The following is a 19,816-nucleotide window of genomic DNA, read 5'->3' as shown; positions in this document are numbered from 1 at the left end:
ATAGAGATTTCCGAGGGACAGATGGTCCCCGGCAATCTCTATGACTCTTGGAGGGCAGAAGTAAACATAGCTGGGATCGTGAATTTTTTTTTTTGATCTCAGCCTTTCCTGCCTCGAGGAGAGATGTGGGATCTTATTTATAGACCCCACATCTGTCCATAAAGAGGACCTGTGACGCACCATTCCTATTATAAGGGATGTTTACATTCCTTGTAATAGGAACAAAAGTGATCAACAGTTTTTTTTAAAAGGAAAGTGTAAAAATAAAAAAATTTAAATAAACAATTAAAAAAATCCCCATCCCTGCAAGCTCGCACGCAGAAGCGAACGCATACGTAGGTCGCGCCCACATATGTAAACAACGTTCAAACCATACAGGTGAGGTATCGCCACAAACGTTAGAGCGAGAGCAATAATTCTATCACTAGACCTCCTCTGTACCTGTAAACATGTAACCTGTAAAAAAAAAAAAAAAAAATTAAGCATCGCCTATGGAGATTTGTAAGTATTGAAGTTGATTGATGAAATCCACCACCAAGCACCAACAATTACCATACGCTTCTTACCAGATGGCGTGGACCATAAATTATAAAGGTCATAAAAGCACAAAATAACACGGCATCCGAAATAGGCGTTGGCTGCTCAGCAACAACTCCAAATGGATCGGGAAGAAAAAAAAAAATAAACTATGTAAGAAGTACCTTCGATAGGTTGTAAACAGGCACAAACAAGTCAAAAACCAGCAGACTGTCAGCTCATGAGCAAGGAACTCTGTGGGTAACGGCTAAGCAAGTGTGACGTCTTCAGTAACAGCCACCCGACGCATTTCGTCATTGGTGACGTCTTCCCAAGGGCAGGCCGATCGTCACATATCCCTGCACAGGGTATTTAAAGTCAGCAGCTATAGTATATGCAGCCTGAAGATCCCTTTTAAGTTCCTGAAGTCTCTCCTGATACGTTTTATCCCTCACACCTTTCACCAATTCTGTTGCAGTCTCTGGAATTGTTCTATGCTAGTATCCTTTTTGTATCTTTAGCTTATCATAGTATTGGCCAGCTGTACTGGCCTCTTAGATATTTGAGGGACTCCATTGGTGAGACGTCTTCACCACATTTAGCATTTCTACCCAACAGCCATATTCATTACAAGCCAAAGGAAGGATTCATGCTTCCCCACCGAATTTGGACACCATGCTTATAGTCTGCTGAGAAGAGAAAGTGACACAAACTACTGCTCCTGTGTGACATCCCATGACAGGAGTTTGTCGTAGGAAACCTACAAGTAATTCAGTACATGTGTTTACCCAAAACGGAAAACACTTTTGTGCAATTTCAAGCTGCTGCTGATAAAGCAAACAGAATATTGGCATGCATTAAAAAGGGAATTAATTCCAGAGATAAAACAATAATTCTCCCGCTCTACAAGACTCTGGTCCGGCCGCACCTAGAGTAAGCTGTCCAGTTCTGGGCACCAATCCTCAGGAAGGATGCACTGGAAATGGAGCGAGTACAAAGACGGGCAACAAAGCTAATAAAGGGTCTGGAGGTTTAGTTATGAGGAAAGGTTGCAAGCACTGAACGTATTCTCTCTGGAGAAGAGACGCTTGAGAGGGGATATGATTTCAATTTACAAATACCGTACTGGTGACTCCACAATGGGGATAAAACTTTTCCGCATAAGGGAGTTTAATAAGACGTGGCCATTCATTAAAATTTGAAGAAAAGAGGTTTAACCTTAAACTGCGTAGAGGGTTCTTTACTGTAAGAGTGGTCAGGATGTGGAATTCCCTTCCACAGGCGGTCTCAGCGGGGGGCATCAACAGTTTCAAGAAACTATTAGGTAAGCACCTGAATGACCACAACATACAGGGATATACAATGTAATACTGACATATAATCACACACATAGGTTGGACTTGATGGACTTGTGTCTTTTTTCGACCTCACCTACTATGTTACTATGTAACTATATGTGCCCTTATATCATCCTTTTTATTGTAATCGGTTTTATAGATGACATGACGGTATGTTTGCTTTTTTCTTCTCAGTATCAAGTCCACGATTCTTGAATATGTTCCCTCAGCTGAAAGAACACAACCCACTGGGGAAAGAGCAGGGTCAGTACCTAAGCGGGTTACAGACTTGCACAGTAGATATGGGCAGTATTTTAGAAAAAAAATCAACATTCTTTTTCTGTAGGTTCTGTTCCCAGTGATTTTGATCTGTTGAGCACCACGGTGAAGCGAGTAAGCGAGTTAGAGGCCAGAGTGCGTCTTCAAGCACGGGAGATCCAAATGAAGGTCAGCAAAAAAGACCCCTATTTGGATGTTGTATTTTAAAGGCTAAGTTCACCTTTAGTAAACTGTTATATTCTTATTTAGGGTATAATATGTAACCTGTTACTATGCAGCACCCTCAGATCCCCCCCATTCTCTCTCCACACCCTCTGTCACACTTTAAAAAAGCCATTGATGTTTAGAGCTCCACCCACACAACTGCTTATTTCATTTACAGCAATTCTGTAAATGAATAAACTACAAGTCCCATAGATGGATTGTAGTTCTCAATGGACTGTGAGGGCCCTGATGAGTACCTTCATAGTCCATTCACTCCACACTGTAAGTAAAAGTCCCTATAGAGGTATAGGCACAAAGTTGTAAGGATAGTGTGCAGGAACCGACATTGGATTGTGGGTGAAATGCTGGGCAGGCTCCTAAGAAAACATAAATGCGCATTTTTTTTTCCCCGCAAAAACATGTGCATTTATTATTTTTTTACTTCACCTTTTAAGATTGTAAAAATCTCACTTGTGTATTTTTCAGGATCAAGAAATCGCCACGCTAGAGCAGAAGCTCAAGAAGCTGCAAAAGCAGAAGACAGGTGGGCAGTAGGCCTGATCATTTGAGAACTCCCAGCAATCTCTCACATCATAATAACCACATTTTCCGTTTAGGTCATTCTTCTTCAGACCAACACGTTCTGGAAGTGGAGACAAGGTGCCAGGAACTACAGGCAAGAATTACTGATATGGAGGTCAGAACGAATATAAACTATGAAGTATGAAAGTCTGTGTATATAAAATGAGACTCTCCAGAGCTAGTAAAGTGTGTGTTCATACTGTATAAAGATGTCTTTTGATATCCTAAAGACTAAACACACTGTGGGCTCAATTCACTTAAAAGGGTAAGTTCACCATTACAGAAAATCTGTAAGGTGAACTTATGCTGCCCCCCCCCCCCCCCCCCCCCCGGGTTCCGCTGACCTTGAATCCCACAATCTCCCGCTGTGACACATTAGATTGCTGTTTTACCAGTCTGGGGATTTGAAATCCCCGCGGCTTAATCTCCTAAACGTACCTCCGCAAAGGTACGAATAGGAGGCATTCTAATTCGTTGGCGATGTCACGTGGACGGTGCCGACTAATCAGAACCTGCATAGCCTGTCCTGTCAGCGCCGGAAAAGAGGAGAGAAAGCCGAGGGGATTTCTCTCCTCTTTTTCTCCAGCAACATGCGCTCTGAAGGTCCAGCGGATGCTGCCGGAAAATCAGAGCTCCTTGCCGGAAGGAGGACTTGAAACCATTTTACCTTTTTTATTAGCATTAAAAACTAACAGGGGTTCTCAGGGCTGGCCCAAGACATTGTGCTGCCTGGGTCCAAGAATAAAATGCCCCCCCCCCACCCCCCCAAAAAAAAAATCACACCCACCAAAAGGCCCTTACCTCCATTATTTTATATCATGAGCAGGTGAGAGAGGTCTGAGTGCGAGAGAAAGAGAGGGGGGGTGAGAGAATGAGAGGGCGTCGAAGAAGAGGAGGAAGTGAGAGAGAGAGAGAGGGGGGCTGAGAGGAGAGGAGGGCTCACAGGGGGGGGGGGAGTGGAGAGAGAGGGGATGAGAGAGGTGGGAGAGAGAGGAGGCTTGAGAGAGAGGGGGGAGTAAGGGGTAGTTGAGAAAAAGGGGGTGAGAGAGGGTGGGTGAGAGAGAGGGGGTGAGGGGGCTGAAAGACAGAGGGGGTGAGAGATGAGGAGAGTGAGAGAGAGAGGGTGGAGTGTGTGAGAGAGAGAGGGGGCTGAGAGAGGACCACATAGCCCTGTCCCTATCTGCAGTCCCTCCTCTGCCCCCCCCCCCCCCCTGCAGACTCTGTGTGCAGGTATGTATGTGTAGGATGCCCGGTACCTGACGGCCAGCAGTGGGCAGCTCCCAGTCTCCTTCTGGATCTGGAGGTGCTCTCACTGCTCTGTTCCTTCCAGCAGCTCCTTGGCAGCCTCCGCTTCTGCCCATCCTCTTCCTCCGGGCCCCCAGTCAGCCTGTCCTCTGGGTCTCACTGTTGATCTTGGAGCAGAGAAGAGTCCAGGTTCTGGGAATGCCGGGGAGGCTGCACCCGCTTCTGCTCGCCTCTTTGGTGGTCAGGGAGGGGGTGGAGCTCTTCTCCCTCTTGGCTCTCAGGTCTTACTGCCCACCTCACTGGCCACCTTCCCCAAATTCCCCCGGCCTCACAGCTGTTTGCTGCCATGCTCCCGCTGCCACCAAACTCTGCATGAAAACAAGTGGCTCAAGGGGCAGTGTGCTAGGCACACTGCTGCCCCGTCTCAAAATTCTGTCTGGGTCCAATGGACCCAGCTGGACTCATGGTAGGGCCGGCCCTGGGAGTTCTAATCCTTTTCCACTGTATGCATCCTACTGAATATCATCATCAGATAAAATACCAAATGGTTTCATTAGATAAATACCACAAATTTCTATGAAATACCTCATGTCCTAATTTAGTAGCATTTTTTCGTAAATTGCAAAAAAATTTTTGAAAAACTCTATGAGCTATCTCAGATTTTAAAGAGGAAAATACCTCCTCGTGAACTGAGCCCTGTATATTGCAACATTCCGTTTCTGTTTGGAATGCTCATACACGTATTGGATGATTGTTGATTTCTGTTCATTTATGAGAATTTTAAAGGAAATCTGTGAGATACAAAGACCTTCATTGATTCCAGAATGGTAGCTATCTGTCTCTGACTTCAGTACTTTTCTAAGTCTCTGATCTGGAACAAGCATGTGGCCAGTGAACTCAGAAATCCTGATATGCATACTTTTTTTTGGGGTCGCTGACTTGGAAGATGTTAAGCCGTAATAGTGGAAATCCAAAAACCTCTGTCCCCCTCCCCTACTCTGCAGCCGTAATCTTCTAGTGCTGCAGGGGTTAAAGTGGTTGTAAACCCTTACAAACCACTTTTCACTACAGGTAAGCCTATAATAAGGCTTACCTGTAGCTACTGTGGATATCTCCTAAATCTACACAGTTTAAGAGATATCCCCTGTACCAGCATGTGCCAAAGTCATCGGCAAATGCACACTGAAGAAACAGCTCGTTCGTGCCGTTGCTTCAGCTGATGTGCCATTACCGGCAGCTCCTGCCAATCACAGCGCTGGAGCCCGTGAACCCGTAAGTAACATTCCGGAGACATGTCACCTGTCACATCGGTATACAGGGACCGCTGCACCAGCTTCGATCTAAGGTAAGTATTTCATAATAAACTAGTATGCGATGCATACTAGCTCATTATGCCTTTGTCTTGCAGGGTTTTTTTGGGGTTTTTTTTTGGATGGGTTTACAACCACTTTAATACTGCCGTACTATAGCACTATAAAATGGAAGAGGTGGACCATTCATTCATCCACTCCACCATTCGTAGATCATTTTTAATTCAATGAAGCTATAGTACAGCGTCCATGAATAGAGGAGGTGGGCAGAAAGGACAGGTATAATCGACATTCTTTACATGACAGGTCGCTCGATTCTGTTAACCCCCGCAGCACATTTTTCCCCTAAACATAGGCTTTAAGGCTACGAAATGTCCATTGCAGCAAAGCAACAAGCACTGCAGGAATGGAAGAAACAACTGCAGCCTTCATATTCACTTTGAGAAGTGGCACAAGGTTAACCCCTTGTTGCTTACGTTCTTATTTGCAAAAGTTTACAGGATAACTTGTCACATTAATCAATGTATTGCAAATGAGGAATCTGTCAACATGCAGTAAAATGAGACCTTTTGAGTGCATGCTCTGTGCCATCATGTTGACACTCCTCTTACTATTGTTTGCCTTGAAGCTGGTCGTAAAATAGAAATTCTTATCCAAATGAACTAAAAAAAGCTCTATAAAATTAGAGATGTTTCAATTTTTTTTCTAATGCTATAACCTCCTGATAACTTTGTCTCCGTTCCTGAAGATATTTGGACCACTAATATGAGTTTACGTATCCCCAAGCTCAGGCAGCCAGAATACTAAGGCCCCATGCACACTTGAGCTAAAAAAAAAAAATGGCTTTTACAGGCGTTTCAGCTTTTTTTTCCCTCTGCCTCTAAACGCTCCTCTATATTAACCTATGTGTTCATGCACACTATAGGCGTTTTCAGGAGTTTAGAGAAAAAAAACACCAAAGTTGCATTCAGGACAAGAGCTTTTGAGCATGAAAAAAATGCCTGATGTGCCTAAACACAGGTACACATGTGTAAATGCTCCTAATTTCCTATGCATTTTTTTCATTTCAGTGGCCAGAATAAATTAATATTCTGGCCAATTAAATAGTCACCCAAGCGCTTGATGTGCCTAAACGCGTTTGGAACAATTCGGCTCAGGCATGTGTTTAAAGCTGCTTTTCTCCAGCCAGGAGAAAAGCAATTATAAATGCCTAAAGCCTTGTACACACAATCGGATTGTTGGCCAACAAATCTGTGGCCCAAGCTTGTCTTGCATACACACGGTCACACAATTGTTGGCCAACTCAGATCTCTCCTCACTGAGGTCTGCAGAGTGTAACTTCATCTCTCTGCCCCTTATTTCTGAACCCTTAGACAAGCTTTTTAAATTCTGCACTTTGAACAGATATAGAGAAGAGAGGGCTGTAGATAAACAGGTACACAATATGTAGGGGGATTTGTTTCATCTTTGTGTATCACCTGAGGCCGATCACTTCACTTCAATCTTCAATATGTAAGGGTTTACAGCCACTTTAAGTAATATTTCACACGAAGGGTTGATTTTTATTTTTTTATTTATTGCTTTTTTGCATTAGGCAACTTAGCAAGTGACTCAGTAGTGGATTCCTCTGGGATTCTACAATGCTTCCAAGGGGTGATGCCGAGGAAAGTGCACAAGTGCTAAACAGGATCTTAGCTGTAGGGGGTGGGTGAGAGAGAGGGGGTAAGGGGGCTGAAAGTCGGCGGGAATGAGAGATGAGGGAGTGAGAGAGAGGGGGGTGAGGGGGCTGAAAGACAGGGGGGAGTGAGAGAGAGAGGGGGCTGAGAGAGGACCACATAGCCCTGTCCCTATCTGCAGTCCCCCCCCCCGTGCAGACTAGAGTAGTAACTCATGAATTACATTTCATGCATTGCTAAGGTAGAATGAATTGTTGTGTATGACACTGTTAACTGTTTTATCGCTAGTATTTGGCAAAATGCATTCTGCATGCAAACGTTATAAATCAGATCATTTTGTGTCCTTTCCCAGAATTTTCTGAGTGATTATGGTCTTGTATGGGTTGGAGATGATGATGACTCTGCTAGCACTGCAGAGCACAAGACCACCAGCAGCAGTTCAGGTGAGCAGACAATGAATGAAATCACATTTCTCAGCAAGTGACAGTCCTTAAGAATCCTAATTTGAATATTTTCACATATTACCAGGTCTCTCTTCAAACACTTTCCAACCAGATTATGACCTGATTCTAGAGAATTTGAGAGACTTAAATCTTCTTGGGGGAGAAGGTGTTTCACAAATACATTACAGTGCTGGGGCAGCTCGTCTGAGACCTCCTGACCCTGTCCCACTGACATTATATAAGAATGGGATCATTATGTTTCAGGGGCCATTTCGCTCTCATCAGGAGCCATCAACTCAAGTAAGTTAACCAACTGGAATTAGGTGAAGATCAAGAAGAAACTATGAGTAAAACCTGATGTCAACACTATTGGTTTTGTCTTGCAGCAATGTCTCAAAGACATCATGGATGGATATTTCCCCTCTGAATTGCAAAAACGATTTCCTGATGGTGTAGTATTTCAGGTGAGAGAGTTCAGATCCATGGATTAAAGTGACTGAAAGGTTTGGCAAAAGTTTCATTTGTTGGACATTATGCGAGGATCAGTAGTGCAAATAAATCCTCTGAAACGTAGGTACATTTTTAGAGTACAAACAATTTAAAGTATAACCAAAGACACATTTTTTCCTAGTTTTAGACAGAGTGGAGAGCGATTAGAACATCTGGCAGGTTTTTAATGCTGTCTGTTCCCCCATTAGGGAGATTCCCACTCCCTATTTGTCCTGTTCACCATTATCATTGAAAGTAAAACAAAAAATCCCAAATTTTTGTCCCCAGAAAAGTAATAGAGGGAAAATCTTCCAATGGGGACACTAGTACTGTTGGGTGCCCAATGGATTCCATAATTTGCAGGGATTACATTTCACCTCCTGTTTTGCATATGGGAAACAGATCGCAAAAACAACTGACAAGGGTTATAACACTCCCTTCCAAAATGAAAAAAAAAATTTAAAAAATGTGCCTATAGTTCTACTTTAAACGTCCTATAGTAGGACTAGTAATGAAAAAAATGTCTTTCATGGCTATATAAAAGTGGCAGTTTCTTTTGAAAAGTTTTGCGCACGTGGGGGTTATTTACTAAGGTTGGAGTGTGCAAAATCTGATGCAGCTCTGCATAGAAGCCAATCGGCTTCCAGGTTTTGTTGCCAAAGCTTATTTAAACAAGTTGATTTTAGAAGGTGATTGGCTACCTTGCACAGCTGCACCAGGTTCTGAGTGCACCAGTTTTAGTAAATCAACTCCATAGTCCTAATAAGCACCCCCCCTGTCGGGGGCATGCGCTCACTTGTCCCCCTTCCCCCCTGCTAGGCTCTCAGATAAGAGTCTGGTATGGATTTTTCGGATCAAAATCGTGTTCAAAACTAATCCGATGTGCGATTCAGATGTGTTTCCATAGAAGGCAATGATCCTGGAATTTGCATCCGAACTGTACTGCAGTGCTCAGAAAATGCACAGGACTGTTTTTAATTTTGCCGCAAATTTGCACTGCGTATATGTAAACTGGCTCTGCAGAAAGCTGGTTTGGTTCACACGTCATGTGCATCGGATGCGGTTCAAAACGCATCCAATTTTCATATATGTTAACGGAGCCTTAAGGAGTATAATATTGTGGCTTAAGAATTTGTAAAAACGCAGCTCAGCTGCCTGTTTTTACTGAACCCCCCCCCCCCCCTATCTTCCTGCCAAGCCTAAGTGTAAACATGCCCTTAGAGGCTAGTGCACTCAGCTGTTTTGGATGCATTTGCCATGCCACCACATTTATTATTTAGGAGGATTAAAGGAAAAGCACAAACTGGTTGACGACTGAATTTTCCCAAGGCAGGGATTTCCTTTTACGTCAATTTTGGCTATGGGACAGGAAGTGAAGGTAAATCAGAAAACACAGTTGCCAACAAAAAAAATCTTACTATCTCCCTTACTCTTTCCAAAATGTAGAAAAAACGTTTTCCCTATAGTTCTACTTCAAACATCAAAACGAAGCCTATGGACTAGAAAGGGTAAAATGGCTATATAAAAATGGCAGTTATTTTTGAATGTCTGTCTCTCTTCTACTGGAAAAATAAAACTGTAGTCAAAGTGACCGTGTCAATAGAAGAGGTTATACCTGTTTCCCTGGTAGCCTGTGTCTCCCTTCTTCCCTCTGTTGCAGAGTGTTACAGCCTCCCATCATATTTTACAGCATTCAACATTCTGCATCCAAGCGTTTTGGATGCCTGTGTCCCCTGCTGTGCATTATGATGGTTTCATCCACTACTCTTATGTCATATATAAGCCCTGTAGTGATATGGGGGTCCAATTATGGAACCATGGTGCGAAGCAGGGGACACATGGATCTGACACTTCTGGAGGTGGGAGGTTGCAGCGCTGGAACAGAGGGAAGGTAGTTGACACAGCTTGCCAAAGAGATAGGTTTTTCTATTCAAGGAAAGAGCCATTTCAATATTTTTTTAAGCAAGTGACTAGAATCACGTTAAAGATCGTTTTACTGAATAACAATTATTTTTTAGTGTACTTCATTGAACATAATCAGTGGTTTAGTCTAAACAAATTTCTTGTTAAGTCAGTTCTTTCATTGTGCTACAGATATGGTTATAACAGTTTGTTATAATACAAAATGAGCATTGGATATGGAGATTAATACTTCTGCGCAGGTTAAAGATTTGCGTGATGTGGTGTTTCGAGAAAGAAGATCATGGGATGAATTCCCTGGTACTGGCCACACTATTGGAGGCGCAGATGGAACTGAAAGAGAGACCAGTGAGTTACCAGGTAAGACCATACATATTAAAGAATAAGTTCACCTTTAAAGTGGCGGTAAAGCTCAAACATGAAATATGAACAAAGCATATCCCTCTATAGTGTGTCTCTATCCAAGGCACTTAATAGGATTTCTGTCTGCTGCCTCCTTCCTGTTATCTGGGTAATTTCTGACAGCTTTACCTGACTCCAGGAGATAAAGAAGGAGAGGAAGCAGAGCTCCAGCACACAGCCTGTGATTGACAGTCTCAGCTGTTTCCTGTGTACTTTGAGGAAGAAGTTGTGTCCATTCCCTCCAATCAGGGCTCAGAGGTCTTCTCTTTGAGCCCTGCAGTGTCTGACTTTAGTTCCTGCCTCCTGCATATGAGAGCTGTTGTGTAAAATCTGTAGTTTAGAAGGCTGTACAGAAGAGATGGCTGCAAATAAACAGATATTACTTATTTAGGAGGATTTGTTTAATCGCTGTGTATCACCTGAGGCTAGTCATTTCACTAGATATATGTAAGGGTTTTCAACTACTTTAAGAAAAAAAATAATAAATTCACATTTTCTCAGAAAAAAGTGTGCATTTATTATTTCTTTTCACATGAGCCTGCAAAGCATTGCACCTGTGATCAGTGGATTGTGGGTGCAATGTCAGACTCCTATGTACTCTTCTTCCAGCTTTCTGCCCCTACCCCTTCAGTTTGAAAGCTGGAGGAAGTGTGGGTGGACTAGGAGTGCGCTCATTACTACACTTGTAGTCCATTTAGAACTACAAGTCTGTCTGCTGCAGTAGCAGAAAGCACTTGTAATTTATTCATTCACAGATCTCTGTGAATGAATGACGTGGCTGTGTGGATGGAGCACACGTAGCATTGGAAGGTACACATCAGAAGTGGGGAAGTCGCCTCTTGTGGTAAAACGTACAGGCAGACTGCAGTGTAAGTTTGGAGCACATTGGTTTTCTGGCAGGATGAATATGTATATTTGTTATACTTACAGCATTTTTAAAGAAACATAACTTAGAGAAATGTACAAGTACCAGAGATTTACAGAACTTTTTTATATTACCCATGTACTGTATATACTTTAGGTGGGCTTTCCATTTGATCTTTGTAAGGAAATGCAGTGAAACCAAATGTTTGCGTCTCCCTCTTCTTAAAGAAAAAAAAGGTAAACTTCTAAAAAATATATTGGGATGTAGGCTTAGTATAATAATGTCTTAATTTTTTTTTTGTACAGGTCGCCAGTTATCTGTTGATCAGTTTTTGAGCAGACTTCCAAAATCTGTTGTGCGTGGTGGCCGGGTCTTGGATATTCAGGGTCCAATAAGAGAAGCCCTCCAGGTACCTATAACTTCTTCGTGTCAGTGCCATACTGGGAACTTCTATATAACCTTATAAGTCTTATTTTAATAAAATATTACTGCACTGACCTTAAGAGCCCATTCACACAGGGGCAACTTTGGATCCGACTTCAAGTCGTGCTACATGAAAAAAAATCAATGTAAGTAAATGGATCCGTCTTAATGCACACTACTGCAGTCGCTCCGACTTCAGAAAAAGTTCCTGTACTACTTCAATCCGACTTGTACCCATTGATTTCAATGGAAGTTGCCTTCAAGTCTGATCACTATTCATACTGAAGCAACTTTACAGGAAGCAGAAAGGAAACAAAGTAATTTACTCCACTAAACAACCAGCCCCCTCCTTCTCACACACAGCTGATAAGCTCTGATTGGCCACTTGTAAGTTCCATGTCCTGGAGGCAACTTCAAGTTGTGTTGTAAGTTGCCCCAAGTCGTGCTGTGATTCATACTCAAGTCGTGTCCAAGTTGCCTCCCAAAGTCGCGCTGGAAGTCGTGTTGCCCCTGTGTGAATGGGCTCTAAGGCTAGCGCGTTTTTTGATGCATTTTGCAGAAATGCATGTGAATTTTTTAACATGGGTTCCTATGGAACATGTTCACATCAATGCCTTTTTGTACCTCTGCATTTTTGGAAAGGGTCAGGGACTTTTTTTCATGCAAAATGCAGCGTTTTGCATGTAATAGAATTCAATGGACCAGCATCAAAAACGCAAGTGCAGCATTTTTACAGCGGTTTTTTTTTTTTCTTTTTAAATTTTTTTTTAGACTGTACACAGTCTATATAAAAAAAAAACAAAAAAACAAAAAAAACGCAAAACGCGGTAAAAACGCTGCTCAAAAACAACTCCAAAAACGCTCAAAAGCAACATGCATAGGTGTGAATCGAGCCTTAGTCATGATAGAAGAGAACATAACACATTTTTTCCTTTCTGCTGTGGAACTTTTAAAGAATAAATTAACATATTTTTTTCAAGCATTGATTTTATTAACTGCTACTCTAGACAGCAATAAAATTCTAGACATTTAATCGGTATAGGTCAGCTGTAAAGCTGTAGCCCTGTTTGGGAATTGTTTCTATCTTGTCTGTCTATGTTGTTATAGGGATCTAAAGGAGAAAAAACACGAGAAATCTTAGTAGACTCTCCGCATGTGTTATTTATGGAGAAAAGGTAAGCCTAGTTTGAGAATAGATCTGTTTCCGTAATAGGGTAATCTGTATGCTTTGCATGGCCCAACCAAAAAAAAAAAAAAAACCCTGCAGTGGGATTCCAGCCCCTAATCCCCTCTCCCTTTAGGCTGGCCCTATACTCAATAAATTACAGATAGGAAGGACATGATTCAAGCTTTCTTATTTTTTGCATAAAACTTGCATAGACATAGAAGGCCATATGTTACTCAGGTGCCTTTATTGTGATCCACCACCGAGAGGTTTGTCTCTGTATTAATAGGGAGGCTGTTGGGTGATTATTTCCAACACAGGCAATAGATTATTTTACCTATACAGTTACTGTAGTTTTTTTATTGCTTTACTTTAAACAGACAAACATTTAGCAAGCATACTAAAATGGCAAATATAGACGGCTGGTGTCTGTTTCTGAGGAGCCTATTTCGGTCTTTGGAAGCCAGAGATTTCCTATTAAAGAAGCTATAAGCTACTACAATAAAATGCATGTGGTAACGACTTGTATTATGCCATTACAAAGGGGCTGGTAATACACCCACAAGCTGAACTATACTTTGGTGGAAATAAGATGAAGTCACACTGATGTGCAGCTTTGAAATGGCGCTGAAGTAGCGGGATTTTAAAGCCGCACAGGTGTTAAAGGGGTATAAAAGTTCTTTCTTAGGCTGGTTTCACATGGGTGGTCCTGATCAGGTGGACCTCATCGAACAAAACTGACAGGCGGTTAGTTTTCATCTGACAGCCCCATAGAGAACAGCGGGGCTGTGTCTGTATCTGCTCTGCATAGTGGAGTAGAGCAGATACAGTCCTGTCAGCCTGCTCAGTGGAGAGATCCCCTGCTGAGCGGGAAGATGCGCATTACAGGGACTGCCCGTGTGAAACCAGCCTTAAGCCTAGTACACACATGCCAAATATCAGTCGACATTCGGCCTGTGTGTATGGCAGCCGGTCCAAAAGAAGCTGGCTTTTGTCGGACATGCATGCTGGACCGGCTCCTGATCAGCACTCTCAGCCAGTGGCTGAGGTCTTTGGTCCCCCAACTGAGAAAAGCAAGAATAGATTAATAAACAGAATACCATGGTTGATTTAATAAAACTGGAGAGTACAAAATCTGGTGCAGTGGTGCATGGTAGCCAGTCAGCTTCTTCAATTAGGCTTTGACTAAAAGCTGGAAGCTGATTGGTTTTTATGCAGAGCTGCACCAGATTTTTCACTCTCCAGTTTTAGTAAATCAGCTCCACCATTTTATAGTGAAATCTAATGCAGGCCACATACATGCGTTGAATTCTGAACAAATTTTCTTTTAACCATTTGACCACTGGGCACTTAAACCCCCTTCCTAACCAGACCAATTTTCAGCTTTCAGTGCTCCCACATTTTGAATGACAATTACTCAGTCATGCAAAACTGTACCTATATGAAATGTTTGCCTCTTTTCACACAAATAGAGCTTTCTTTTGGTGGTATTTAATAATCACTACTGGATTTTTAATTTTTTTACACTATAAAAGAAAAAAAAGACCGAAATTTCTGTAAAAAAAATGCATTTTTCTTTGTTTCTGTTTTACAAATTAGTCATTTTTCATCATATATTTTGGCCAAAATTTATACTGCTACATATCTTTGGTAAAAATAACCCAAATCGGTGTATATTATTTGGTCTTTGTGAAAGTTATAGAGTCCACAAGCTATAGAGACAATCTCTGAAAATTGATCACACCTGAAGTACTGACGGCCGATCTCATTTGAGACCCTAACAAGCCAGGAAAGTACAAATACCCCCCAAATGACCCCTTTTTGGAAAGTAGACATTCTAAGGTATTTAGTAAGAGGCATGGTGAGTTTTTTTTTTTTTTTGAAGCTGTAAATTTTTTCCCACAATTCTTTGCATAATCAAGATTTTCTTTTCTTTTTTTCACCAAATTTTCATATTAGCAGGTTATTTCTCACACACACAGCATATGCATAGCAAATTACACCCCAAAACACATTTTGCTATTACTCCCGAGTATGGCGATACCACATGTGTGAGACTTGTACACAGCATGGCCATCATACAGAGGCCCAACATGCAGGGAGCACCATCAGGTGTTCTTGGAGCATAAATTACACATCTAATTTCTTGACTACCTCTTACACTTTTGAAGTCCTCGGAGCACCAGGGCAATGGAAACGCTCCAAAAATGATCCCATTTTAGAAAGAAAACAACCCAACGTATAATCTATGAGGCATAATAAGTGTTTTGAACATGTCATTTTTTTTCTACAAGTTTTTGGAAAATGTGTAAAGAAAATGAAAACGCTTTTTTTTTTTTTTTTTTACACAAAGTTGTCCATTTATACAATATTTCTAACACACAGCATGTACATACCAAAAATTATACCTCAAAATAGATTCTCCTACTCCTCCTGGGTACGGCAATACCACATGTGGGAGACTTTTACACAGCCTGGCCACATAGAGAGGCCCAACATGCAGGGAGAACCATCAGGTGTTCTAGGGGCATACATGTCAAATCTAATTTGACCACCTATTACACTTTTGTGAGGCACTCTAGTGGCATGGATGAGCATGAATAGGGATGCATGAGCCATGGATGGGATGAAGGAGCATGAATGAGTATGAGGAGTATGGATGGATGGCTGGCTGTATGAGGCTGCAATAGGCACAGATCAGTGCTGTGGGCACTACAGATCCAGCCCACAGCGCTGCTGCATCCCGATCTCTCCCCTCTCTGCTCACACTGTACCGATCTGTACAGAGGGGAGAGAGGAACTAACCATGACGCCAGTTTGTTTACAAGTGGTCGCTCCGTCATTTGACGGAGCAATCACATGGTAAAACGGAAGCTGTCAGCGGCCATTTACCGTGATCTGTGATGCGGACCCGGCGGTCACTGATATTCCCGGCTGCGCGCGGGACTCTGGGAGGACGCCAATGTACACCCTCCCAGAGTTATCGAGCCATGCTCTAGCAGTCATTCAGCTGTGGCACGGTCATTAACTGGTTTAAAAATCAGAACATTTGTGCATTTTTAATCCGATGGTGCCTCCATTGATTTAGAAATTGGACCAACTAAGCCTTCAATTTCGAAAAAGGAGTAGATATGGCGCCGCTCCAGACCTGATGGAGTTCAGGTGTGTGCCGCTCCCTTAAGGAAAAAAAAAAAAAATAAATATAATATAATATAATATAATATAATATAATATAATATAATATATATATATATATATATATATATATATATATATATATATATATATATATATATATATATATATATATATATCCTACTACCCAAAAACAGATACAAATCAAATAAACGTAACTGTGAAACAGATATAAACTCAATAAACTCCTAAATGTGAATGATTGTCAGGCTGTGTACCCGGTTTAATATGAATTGCAACAATATATATATATATATATATATATATATATATATATATATATATATATATATATATACACACACACACACACACACACACACACATACATATATATATATATATATATATATTTAGATATATTAAATAAATGAATAAGTGCTAATAAGCATATGCAATGATCATGTATATACAAAGTTAAACAAATATGCAAAAGTGCTAGCGTGAATAAACAGGTGAACATGTGACTAGTGACTATTATGTGCATTGGATTATAAAGTGCTGTTGTGCCAGTGAAGGGATCCGTTCTGGTGGGCTCTTCAAAAAGTAAGCACTTAGTGCATGCCTTAACCGTGCTCCTATAGTGACTGCACTCACCAGATCCTTCACCCCCTCTTGGGGTCTCACACCTCCACAGTATATGCCACTGTGTAGCAATGCAGGGTAACGCCGTCCAGAGCAGAGAAGCAAATTGACCAGCTGGAGATTGAGATCAGCCCAGAGGACAGAGGCTGCTGCAATAAGAGCACGGTTAAGGCATGCACTAAGTGTTTACTTATTGAAGAGCCCACCAGAACCGATCCCTTCACTGGCACAACAGCACTTTATAATCTAATGCACATAATAGTCACATGTTCACCTGTTTATTCACACTAGCACTTTTGCATATTTTTTTAACTTTGTATATACATGATCATTGCATATGCTTATTAGCACTTAATCATTTATTTATTTTATATTAAAAAAAAGGGGTTGTTGCAATTCATATTAAACCAGGTACACAGCCTGACACTCATTCACATTTAGGAGTTTGAGTATATATTATATATAAAATTTCTTCCTCCACCCCAATTTTTCCTCCCATTTAAGGGAGCGGCGCACACCTGAACTCCATCAGGTCTGGAACGGCGCCATATCTACTCTTTTTTTTCCTTTTTTCAAAACGTCTTACTCCACCTAGTGGAAATAACTTGTAGAGGCAGCAGTTCCAATATACATATTAATCCCTACAGTACATGGTCCATTGCGCGGGGACCCTTCTTTCTTTCGAAGCCTTCAAATTTCACCTCACTTTGCTACAGAAAAGAATTTTCCTGGCTGGGAATCTTCTTTTCTTTCCAGTTCACAGCTCATTTCTATCTCTATTATATTTCTTGCATGATTCTCCCATCATTGATTAGAAATTTGTTTTTCAAAAAAATTCCAACATGTCTGATCACTCAAATTCGATGGCCGCATGAAAATCAGTCAGAGCTGCGGCCCACTAATGGTACCAAATTCAAACAAAAATTCTTAGTTAAGACCCCTTTTCACACTGAGGCAATTTTCAGGTGTTTTTGCGCTAAAAATAACACCTCTCATGTCTCCCCAGTGTGAAAGCCCAAGTGCTTTCACACTGGGCTTGAGGGATGTTCAGAAAAGTCCTGCAAGTAGCATCTCTGGGGTGGTTTGGGAGGGGTGTATACACCCCTCCCAAAACGCCCTGCCCACTGAAGTGAATGGGCAGCGCTGCCGAAGCACCTGCAAAGCGCTTTGGCAGCGCCGCAACACGGGCGGTTTTAACCCTTTCTTCAGCCACTTTATCACCAACGCCTTCAGTGTGAAAGTAGCCTAAGATTTTCAAAAGAAAATTTCTCTGAATTTAGGTCATGTATGGCTGGCTTTAAAAAAATAGTCAGACCGAATTTATAAAAGTTGGGAACAGAACATTATATTGCATTATTTTGAAGTAATTCTAGGTCCCAGACAGATGCGGTTGTCTGTACACTGCGAATCAAGTCTGAGAATGGAGAAGACACATACAAAGTACGAATGTTGTCCTCGGAGACCCTTGGGGGTCTGCGGAACCACCTATCAAAACACAGGTGAATAGTAGTTTCATATACTCCCCATGAAATGTGGTTCCATCATACTTTAAAAGATTTTTTTTCTTTACTCACAGAACTACTGAAGATGACTTTGATATCATCAATCGATTGCCTTATCGAGTGTATGACAACAATGAATGTACTCTACAAGAAGCTGCCCTTGTACCCAATGCTTTTCTCCTTCTAAGAAGAAAACTTTAAAATAACCCTGGTAAATTCATATCATATATGGCAATTAAACAACCCAAAAATGACTTTTAGGAATCTACTAGAATTACACACTTTGCAATTAGGTTTAATTATGTGTGTTTTTATGTATCTTGTATGTAATTTATATTAAAGTGGATTACATTTTATATTTATACGACTAAAGGTTTTACACAATATGTATTAAACTATTTAAATAGTATTGGAAATGTCATCTCTACTTTGATAACAAAGCACCAGTGCTTTTAAGCGTAAACTCACACCTGTTCCTTCCCCAAAGACAACAACCACAGTATTAGAGACTTGTAGTTTTTGGTGGAGTGAGGACAGTCGCCCTCATTTCTTGTCCTGTTGACCAAAACCTCTACTGGCGACTAGGAGTTTCTAATAGAGGTGCACCGAATGGAAATTTGTGTGCCAAAACTGAAAATTCAGGAAATGCTTTGAAAAAAAAAACAGCAAGATCGCATCAATGCCGCACCAGTGTCCTGTGTAAGTTCACCTTACAGACTTTTCTGTAAAGGTGAACTTACCCTTTAAAGTGGTTTTTGAGTCACATTACCTATGAAAACCACACCATAAGCACAGTAAAATTGTGTTTTCAGCACCATTAATCGCCACCTATTTCTCCATCTGCAAAATGCAGAAAACACCATTTTCGGACATGGAAATTTCGGTGCATCTCTAGTTTCTAACAATAAAAACCTGATATACAGCCTGAACCTTCTCCATTCTATCCAAAACCCACGTGTGACTTGTATTATCTTTCATTTTAATAAGAGTGAAGAAAAAGTTAAAAAACTAGTTTTCTGTGTGTTACCTCATTGGAGGACACGTCCCGCTCTTCCCATCTTTGTGACATCCAAGCAAGAATACTGTATCTCAGGAACATGGAGATACAGTCAAAAAAAAAAATTCTCAGGGATTCTCTTTCCCGCTCTACTAGAAATGCATTTTAGTCTTGGTCCTCACTGGAGAGCTTTGCCATCACTTTGTGTCCAAACAGTAGCTCCCTCCCCTCAAGGAAAAAACAAAACAAAAACCTGTTAATGAAAACCTGAGCTTCAAGCCCCCCTTCCTCGTTAAACCCAAAACTACGGACCAATTCTCTCAGTCAAATTGCAAAGCAGCTGGGAGCGATTTGCTGGCTGGCTAGCGGGTGTGGTGCTCGATTCAGGGCACCACACTGCCCCCCCCCCCCTCCCTTTTTTTTTAAACAAGCTTTATGTGAAGTGTACACTTCATACGGTGCAATGTTGGATGGCAAGATGCGCTGCATGACATTGCAGTGCAACTTGTGCCAGTACGTTGCGATAAAATGCAGCATGTCTGCATTCTATCGTAGCGCTATGCTACATTGCAGTGTGAATGGGACACATAGGAAGCAATGGTTTCTGGTGTGTCCCTGTGGTGACAGACATTTTACACTATGGTAAAACATCTGGCAACACACACCATGTGAATTGTCCCT

The 19,816-nt window shown here is 41.5% G+C and overlaps 1 protein-coding gene across 2 annotated transcripts in view; it reads left to right on the top strand.

Moving 5' to 3' along the window:
* UBXN11 (UBX domain protein 11) overlaps window positions 1–18,547 on the top strand; it is a 28,878-nt gene extending 10,331 nt beyond the window's left edge. The window contains exons 3-14 of one of the 2 annotated variants that reach the window (XM_073616143.1): window positions 2,049–2,117; window positions 2,200–2,300; window positions 2,823–2,880; window positions 2,954–3,033; window positions 7,502–7,592; window positions 7,678–7,892; window positions 7,979–8,056; window positions 10,244–10,361; window positions 11,574–11,677; window positions 12,799–12,866; window positions 18,010–18,135; window positions 18,213–18,547. In XM_073616143.1, coding sequence (XP_073472244.1) covers window positions 2,049–2,117; window positions 2,200–2,300; window positions 2,823–2,880; window positions 2,954–3,033; window positions 7,502–7,592; window positions 7,678–7,892; window positions 7,979–8,056; window positions 10,244–10,361; window positions 11,574–11,677; window positions 12,799–12,866; window positions 18,010–18,135; window positions 18,213–18,339 — 1,235 coding nt within the window. In that variant the 3' untranslated portion in view covers window positions 18,340–18,547. Of the gene's footprint in view, window positions 1–2,048; window positions 2,118–2,199; window positions 2,301–2,822; window positions 2,881–2,953; window positions 3,034–7,501; window positions 7,593–7,677; window positions 7,893–7,978; window positions 8,057–10,243; window positions 10,362–11,573; window positions 11,678–12,798; window positions 12,867–18,000; window positions 18,136–18,212 lie in introns of both variants that reach the window. The other variant, XM_073616142.1, reaches the window with a different exon arrangement.
* The last annotated feature ends 1,269 nt before the right edge of the window (window positions 18,548–19,816 follow it).

The sequence above is a fragment of the Aquarana catesbeiana genome, linkage group LG02 (genome assembly GCF_042186555.1).
Source record: "Aquarana catesbeiana isolate 2022-GZ linkage group LG02, ASM4218655v1, whole genome shotgun sequence".
NCBI lineage: Eukaryota > Metazoa > Chordata > Amphibia > Anura > Ranidae > Aquarana > Aquarana catesbeiana.
This window is presented reverse-complemented; position numbering and strand designations above follow the sequence as displayed.